The sequence below is a fragment of the Trachymyrmex septentrionalis genome, unplaced genomic scaffold (genome assembly GCF_001594115.1).
Source record: "Trachymyrmex septentrionalis isolate Tsep2-gDNA-1 unplaced genomic scaffold, Tsep1.0 scaffold5, whole genome shotgun sequence".
In the NCBI taxonomy this organism is placed as follows: domain Eukaryota; kingdom Metazoa; phylum Arthropoda; class Insecta; order Hymenoptera; family Formicidae; genus Trachymyrmex; species Trachymyrmex septentrionalis.
In genome coordinates, this window is record NW_017305672.1 from 59,604 (window position 1) to 68,957 (window position 9,354).

General features: G+C 33.2%; 1 protein-coding gene across 4 annotated transcripts in view; it reads left to right on the forward strand.

The window, feature by feature from the left end:
• Positions 1-5,876: 5,876 nt before the first annotated feature.
• The window catches only part of LOC108751578 (venom dipeptidyl peptidase 4), a 794,336-nt gene continuing 790,858 nt past the window's right edge, over positions 5,877-9,354 (forward strand). For 2 of the 4 annotated variants that reach the window (XM_018491819.1, XM_018491821.1), the window contains exon 1: positions 5,877-6,237. Coding sequence is in view for 1 of the 4 variants with exons in the window: in XM_018491818.1 (XP_018347320.1) it covers positions 6,550-6,591 (42 nt within the window). In the remaining 3 variants the exon portion in view is untranslated. Of the gene's footprint in view, positions 6,592-9,354 lie in introns of all 4 variants that reach the window. The other 2 variants (XM_018491818.1, XM_018491820.1) reach the window with 2 other exon arrangements.

Consider the following 9,354-nt stretch of genomic DNA (forward strand, 5'->3'; position numbering starts at 1 on the left):
GAGAGAGAGAGAGAGAGAGAGAGAGAGAGAGAGAGCAACAATAGCGGATATCCGACTACTGCGTATGCATGCCGTTGAAATTGGCGAGGTGTCAAATGCGGAAGAAACGGACTAGCCGAATCGATAATTCTCGTTGCCGTATTTGCACGCGTTATGACTATAGGTACGCATCATCGATTTGTCTAGAAGTAATGATTAGAGATGCGACAGAAATGTGGAAAGAAAAAAAGAAAGAAAGCGTCGTAAGAGATATCTCACTTAATGCATTCCTCGCATTTCTCATCGGAATGGATACATTCAGAATATACAATGGCATACAATAGCAAGAAGGAAAAGAGATTTTGCAAATAAGTACAAATGCGTGAATGCGTTCAAACAGATATAACTGATAAAGAATCATATAAATAAATATAAATATCACAGCGACGTAACGGAGTGACAGAAAATATTTTGTTTAATCATTCATAGTCAGTGACAGGAATGGTTGAAAGTACAGCCTGCGGACTTTCATTCATTTTCGAGACAAGAATTTTCGCTACGGGCGATTTCATACCAAACGGAGTGCCTTTTGAAGTCTTGTTTTCGAACATTTTATGTCCCGGCAACGAGCATATAAAACTTACACTCGCATGGGGACTGTTCTTTACTTTTTCGGTATTTTAAATCTGTCTGTAATGTATTCGTGTGGCATATTAAAAAAACAAAAATTACTTTTAAAATGTAGCAAAGCATGTAAAAATAAGAAAATAATTTTGAATCTAGAAAATATCTCAATTTTTATAAAACAGAAAAATAATTGTTTATTCATATTTTTTATAAAAATTATAAGAATTTTAAGCATTCTATTAATTCGTAAGCATTAAAGCTTGAAAAATAAGAAAATAAGCACTAATTAGGAAGGAATCTTTCTTCATTAATAAATATAACAAATAAATAGAACGTAATATTAAATCAATGATTCCATGATTATTAAAATAACAAATATAGTAACAAATAATTATAATAATCATATTCACAATTATCTTGAAGAAATAATAACCATAGTAAAATTATATTAATAATATTAAACTATGCTATATAAATATTCATTTTCCATTTTAAATTAATGTTTTTGTTAAGAATCTTGTAAATATAAACATATTCAAATGAAATTAAATTGAAAATTAAATGAAAATTAATATTTCATTATTTACGTTGTTGAAATTTAGTTATCAAAATTTCTTTCATTTTCAATCGTGTATAATATCAAAAATATTATTTCCTCGATATATATATATATATATTTATCGGAAAATATAACAGATTGATTAAAAATCCCGTTCATTTTATCGAAGTCTGGGACGCTCTATGCATAATATTACTTCATATAATTTTTATAAAGTAGCGTTTAACTTAACTAATTTATCTAACCGCAAAATTGCAGCATTCAGAGAGAAATTTATCGTATATATGCGTATGTGCATTATTTATGGTCAATATCTTATCGGAGATAACTATATGTGATTGTTATTTTCGATTTCCGAGTTTTTTCCCAAAGTCCGTTCATATTGCGAGATATCATATCAAACACACGTATAAGCTGTTTATTTCTGTTTTGCGATTACGAGTGTTTGTAAATCGGAATAGTCAATCTACTTGCTTAAAATCATTTCCATAAAATGTAACAACAAAAAAAGTATTTTTATACACACGTATCTTACTTACTATAATAATAATTTTATAATTATATAATTTAATGCTAAATTTGTTGCAGCACGAGATTACAAACGATAGAAATCGTAAAAAAGTATTAATTAAAAAATACTAACAAAATAACCGTTTAATTCTAAATTTAAAATTGCTTGCAATCCTTTGAATATTATCGCTTTTGTAAAATTTTCTATGGGACGTTTGTTTATAGAAAAAACGATTTTATTTGGATATAATATAATGGATACATAAATGTATGTACATCGATATAATTTTTTGCAAAATGTAGGATTATTTATACTCTAGTGTAAATAATGTAAGCGATTGTAATTCATTTAATAAATTATTCTTTAAATTTATATAATTAATTGATGTATTTAATATAATAAAGTAATATAAAATATTATTATTTTTCTTATTTAATAGATCAATTATTTATAGATCAATTTTAGCATATCTTATTTCTTCAAAATATAGTAATTATTAATGGTTAATAATTACTAATTATTAATTATTTAATTATTACTATTGATATAAATGTTTCATTCTAAACTGTTATTTTTAAATATGAAAATATTCAATAAACGATACGATTCGATAAACGTAGGTAATACATATTCGCAAATATAATGAAAAGACAATATCAAACACGACTTTGAATCATATTTCTAATTACTCGTAGCAAACGTCTCAAAAATTATATAATTTAACGTAAAATATAAATGAGAAGAAGTACCGCTGACTTTGCTGCGATTCAAATTATCAGTTAAGTACGCAGACGGGCGAGCCGAATAATGAGTGTATTTAGTTGTGCAAATCACTGTTTAACAATGCCGGCTTTTATAAAATTAATGCCCCTCGCCGTAACTATGTCGATTACTGCAGACATCGCGCGCGGCCTCCGGAAAGTGGCTAACGCAGAGCGTAATTTTGAAAATTTTAACGGAACTACCTGCCATCGTCCTTACTTTGCACTTCCGCCGATCTTACCGTATAATTTTGCCGCCATTCCAACAACTCCGCGAAACGAGAGGACGTAGTAATTTTCTCGTCGAGCACTAGACGACGCAAAATTCGAAATATGCAGAATATTGTGAATTATAACTCTCGGAATCTTTTTATCTTTTATTACATGGAACCTCTTCACATTTAATATTAACATTTTTTAAATTTCTTATTAGTAATACACGAAGAATCCTGTAGGGCAGAAAACTCGTACATACAGATCATAAACATTGTATAAAAAAAAAAGAATTGAGCTTACTTAAAAAGAAAGTAAACAAAGTGATTTTTTTTTTTCATGTGATCACAGATTCCTCTTTTAATTAATGTTATTTATTATATTGAAAAATTATACTATATATATAGATTGTTATTTATTTACCAAAAGATAGTAGACTTGAAAAAAAAAAAAAAAGAAAAATGGATCCAGTTAGCATAATAGCCTACATCTACATAATTCAATGCTTCAAATATTTCTGGAACTGACACTGTTACACGAAAAGAATTTGAGAAAGATTTGCTGAAGTATCTAAAAATTTAATTGACTGTAAATCTGAAAATGATTTATTGTATCATTAAAATAATTATGCAGGACATTCAAGATGATTGCTAGAATGTCAAAATTTTTCGCAAGGTTGTTTGAGCGTCTATTACAATTCTTTTGATAGTCCAACAAAATTATTTTCTATATCTTGTTAAATTTTTAGATACTTTAGCAAAACTGTTCTTTTTGTGTAGCAATTGTAGCTTTCTCGTTCTAACTACCTCTTTTAATTCCTCTTAATTTTTCTATTTTCCGAGTGCTAACGTGAATATTAATGTAAGTAAGAAAAATAGTTTGACACGTTAGCGCAACGAGGATCCTTTTGGTGTCAGCAAAGTTGTAGTTGGAAGGATTCAATGTCGAATAAAAGTATCGATCCTTCCTCTTGACGAAGCCGTATCTCGTTCAAGGCATGTGATACCGAAATGCGGTTACCTCGCTGGTGGAATCGCGCGTTCTCGTGTAACAAGAGCGTGATAAAGTTTCGTTGAAATTACGCTGTTAGATACACGCCAGCTATCCGAATTTCTGGATTCCTGGACGCGACGTGTCCATCAATTTTGATTACTTATATGAATGGAAAACTTCTACTCCCATTGAATCGCGACATTGCAATTTGGTTTCTTCTCGTCAGGCGCGAAAGTAAATTCACAAATTCGAATTCTCATGCCGAATCCTGACTACATTAACTCTCTTTTTCAGCTACTCGTCATGTCTCGCGGGAAAATCGGTCGTAATCACGAGTTTCAATTCGACGCGTAATTTCCTATTCCCGACGAATGTAATTTCGAGGCTTTTAACCGTTTCCTAAGGCTGTTTCTTCTTGAATGTCGTGACGTGAAAGTGACGTTGTATCGAAGAGCGGTTTCAAATGTTCTTGTCGTTGACAGTTGCGTGACAGTTTCGCATTAATTCCCTAGAAGTTGACTCTAGAGTTGACTCGTGAAAATTCTTTCGATTTACATCAAATCCCTTACAGCGATAGAATCGCAACACGGAATTGACTGGCAACTTTCGCACCTGCTGCATTTTGATAATAGAATTAAATATTGAGAGAGGTTTCTTTACTTTATTTTTTGAATTCTTTATAGGGACGTTTATCTTTTGCTGAGATTTTATAGATACAAGTTATATATATTATTTTTTCTTTTGCACACTTTTTTGATAGTCCAATTGAAATAACAGTTTTCATAGATACGAGTAGTTTTCACAATAGAAATAAAAATACAGATTTTTGATATTTTGAACATCATTGTGTTACATGTGTATATGCTAAAAAATTAATTTAATTGTGAATGTATCAAGTTTATTATCGTTATTCAATTAAAGATGTATCAGGTGTACAGTCTCTGTAAAAAGTGGCTGAAATTGAAAATTTATACTTTGTGTACAAAATATTATATCTATTACATACACATGAAAAAGTTTAATAAAATCAATATTTAACGATGCAATTTTACAATATAAATAAAGATTTTCTTATTTTATCTTAATTATTTTTCAAAACATCTACTTTTTATTAAAACAGTTCTTAATTCAGATTTTAAATCGTTGCTAAACTCTTTGTATTATTTTTATCAATGTACTATAGAAAAATCTGTAATTTTTTCATTTCGTTAAAAAATATGTGTAATACGTTCTTAATAAAGAAATGTGTTGTAACAAATATATAAACTATTTCGTCTTTAAAAGATATTTTGAAATTAATAATCGGGATAATTTTTGCATTTTTTTTTGTGTTCTTCTACCAACCTGAACAACTCAAACGCACAATGCAATCAATAATCATACCAAATTATTGTATTACTTAATAGGGGGGATCCCGTTTGCCTACAAATCGATTGCCTACAGTATCGTTTGCCTATATCACTTTTGCCGACAGTTCGTTTGCACACAAAAATTATTGCCTACTGCTCAACCTTCCACACGAAATGAGGGTCATCTTACACCAAAGAATGGCGGTTAGATTTTTTTAGAAAAATATTCCAAGCGGACACTGTCTACGCTGACACCCCACCGTTCACATGACAGATTTCCTAAAATATAAATTATTTTCTTACTTAACTTCAATTTTATATTTGTGCGTAAAAGTGCTTGTAGGCAATCGAACTGTAGGCAAAAGCAATCATCTCTTACTCAATAGCGATAGCATTCCGAAGCATATCGTAAAACAATTTAATCCTTCTTGATTTATCAGTTTGATAAATCGAGCGGAAAGATCATATTTCCGCAATCGGCCATAGAGTTCCCTGTTTCCTTGTCATTTGCTACGTTTCATCTCGACTACGAGCGACCGCAACTCCGCAGGCAAATTCAGCGGCCGAGAGGCAGCGCGAGATGCTGAGTGCGGGATGGTTTTCGAATCTCCGATCGACCATGACCGTTTGTTTCGAGGATCCTTTCGCTGGTTCGATGCAGCGGTGGCGGCTGCACCGCACCGGTGAATTTCTCCGACCCGCCACGGCAGCAGCATTTCCTCCCACCCTGGGCAAAGTGCATTCAACAGGTATCTACACAACCGATGAGTTTGTGCTATGCTGCCCTGTCTTCTCTCTCTCTCTCTCTCTCTCTCTCTCCTCCCTTTCTCTCCTCCCTCTCTCTCTTTCTCTTGTTCCTCTTGTTCCCCTTCGGGGGTTCCGTGCTATCTGGCGGGCACACTGATCCGCACCCACCTGATCCCCCTAGCTCGTTGCATCAAGGACGCCTGCGTCGGTAACGTAGACGAGCTCCCGACCTAAAGCGGTTGGCTGCTTCTCGTCAGTACGCCGTCGACCGTCGAAGGTTGCTGGTCTCTGCTCCGGTGTTTTCGTTCGTTGAGACTCCGCTCGCGGAAATTCGTCGCTTAGACCGGTGTGACAGAGGAGTTTTTTTTTGTGTACGAAGTGACCGCGAGGATCGTTGGGTCGATCCTTGCTGCAGATCGGTGAGGTGTTCTATTCTGCAAGCGGAGGCTGCTTCCTCCTATTTAAGGACTGGTATCCGGACTTCGTCGCGCCGCGCCGGTAGGATCCTTTCCTGGGTGTTTCCTTCCTATTTTTACGACAGCGAGGAAATCTGTGTGTCGATCATCGAAAAACGATTGGCTGCCTTTTTTTAACGGGGATACCATTAATCGATGATTCGCTCGTAGCCGGTTCTCGTTCTTCTACTCCGAGAAAGTCGTGACGAGAACGGATTGGGCGGGGAATCCCGGTATCACACAGGATCGAGGATTCTGTCTGCCGAACGTGTATTCAGATGTAGCTGAGAGGTCGGAGTGTTCCTCTCGACATCTTAAAGGTTGGATCAGTGCGTTTTTGGAATTTGTGATCAGAATGAGCAAGGCGATTTTCAACGTGGCATCTGGCGACATTTCGGTAATGTTTTCTTGTTGAATATTCTAATGGAAAATGATAAATGACAGCCGATTATTAATTTATTTGACAGAAACTTTATCACTTATTTTTGTACCATCTAATTAGTACCGTGTCATCTTTGTAATTTAGAAATGAAATACTTTTATACATATGTATTAGCGATTGTGCTTTACGATACTAAAGTTAAATAACATTTCAAATATGAGTGAATTTTAAAATATCATAAAGATTCGAATTATTTTCCATGACACGAATAAGTAAGTAGTTCAATATGATTGTAACAATTAATTATATCTGTCTTGCTACAAAATATTCCTAATTATTGACTGCTTTGACTAGTTTTGAATTCTATGAATTTAAATGGAAAAATAATTGAGTATTCGATAATTTAATTTTGATTTAGCTATATTTATCTTGTTTAAAGCTCTGTTTGACAAGTTTAATCAATTAAATCTAGATCTCGAGCGTCGTGATAGAATCTTGGAAGATCTGTGAAAAAGAGCATTATTGTTTTATTGTATTAAAATTTATGTCATGTTTAGCAAAATTTAATATGCTAATTACGTGACAAGAGTGAAATGCAAGATTACGTTTATGACATAGCGTTCATCACTCAACGCAATGGTTTTGATTTAAAGGCAGCCAACGTGATTACAAACTGCAATAATAACAGAAGAGTTATCTCTCATATTGTTGTATGTATAACACATATTATTTCTGAAACAAAAAGCTCCTCTTTTATACATGACGTTTTTAATTATTTTGAACTGTATTACGGTTTCTATTTGACAATGAGAAACTTAACCAGATATAAAACTCAACTAGAATTCCATTAAAGTGATTGTAAAATCACAAAGTTCCTCTTAGCCCGTTTTTGGAGCAAATTTCCATCGTTTTCCAAACAAAAGTTGCACTTGTCTCTTAAATAGAAATTTCCATCATGGAAACGTGTTACATTATCTCACGTTTCATTATCGAGTTATGTAACAAAAGGAATGTAAAGATATGTGTAGCTTTCGAATTAAATATTCGTTAGAGAGATATAAAGCAATTTTCTCTGTCAACAATTTTTTCTAAAATATTTTTTAGTGCGTATTTCCTTCCTTATGAAGTTTGCACTTGTGTGCTGAATAGAAATATCCTTTTATAGAACACTTTTCTCAAGTTGCATTACCGGGTTGTTTAACAATAGAAATTTAAGTGCAGACGAGATAATTTTAGTTAAAGCGATTCACTTGAAATCGCTCGCTAAAACGGAGCACGTATGCGTCGTTTATTACAGAAATATACATTATTTGCTAACTAGAGATTTGTTTTCTTTCGTACAAACGTATGCTTTATCATTTCGAGCTTTATTGCCGAGTTATTTAATAAGGTAAATTTCAGAATAGAGATAAGGTGTTTGAATTAAACTTTCGTTCAAGCAATTCTCTTAAACGGAACGTCTCCGCTTCCATTTTTTAAATTTACGATGTGTGTCTCGATGAGAGCGAGCGCGTTTTCGAGTGCATACGGAAGTGATGCGATACTACTGAATTCAGCGATATTAGCATAACCATTCTCCATCACATTTGCTACGAGTAAATTTAACTTCGTAACGAGTTACGAGATACAGCGCGCGCTAGCCCGCCGATAAACGAGTTAAGCGAAGGGGAGTGGCAATAAAATTTTACACGAGATCACGTCTCGTGAAATGTTTGCACGAACTCATCACCGGGCATGTCGCGCGTTTGTAAAATTGTCGAGACATAAATAAATAAAGAGCTCTATCGCCAAACGTGGGGAAGCAAATCCGTGCCGGTAAATTCACTTTGATTCGCGTTCAAGCGCGCGGGGGATATGTTATTTCGATTGAAGTACGAAACACTATTGCTACTACAATCGCCATGGGAATCCTAGTGGACCGTACCAATTTACAAAATTTCGCCGAGCTTTGTCCAGTCAGTTTCAATCTACGTAGGTATCAAATTACGAGCGTAATAGAGCAACGGGAGACTGCAAAAGTATATTAAATATGCAAGCTGAATATCAGTTTAATGGTTTTCAGACTGGTATTGAGAAGTAATCGCGAAATGAAGTTAAGCTAATTGAACCGATGTTAAATATTGAATTAAAGGAAGCGTTAGCTCTTCGCTAGTAAGCGTCATAATTTGCGTCGTAATTCTTTTCAAGCTGATTAGTTGTAAAATCCCATCAAGTCTTACGCAAGTAATAAAAATGCAAAGTGCTATAAATGATGATTAAAAATTTTTCCTTTTCCCTTTTGACGAATTTATTTTTCTACATTTATCTAAAAACGAAAATCGATAATGAACACTTTATATGAGCATATAAAAATGTTCTTGAAAGGAGATTACAAACATGGCAGCAATTTTTGCAGCAATCATGGTATATGAGAAGTTATAACAATGTAAAGTGTGGTTGAAAGTTGGTACACATGAAATTACAGTCTCATATATTACAACGGCAGAGATTTCTTTTGTGTCGTATACGAAGTATAAAATGTTTTCGTGGCAGTTATAATCTTATAACACAATAAATGACACAGCGATATTTTAGATAATCAGAATAATTATCACGCGATTATTATATATCCCCCCTTCCCCGCTTCCCCCGATAATAATTTCTTTAAAAATTCCAAAACTTTTTATTATAGAATTATTTTGCATTTTATTTTTATCATATTAAATTATGATTAATATAAATTCTTAAATTAATATAAATTATTTTTAAATTTATATTAATTTAAGAATTTATATTAAT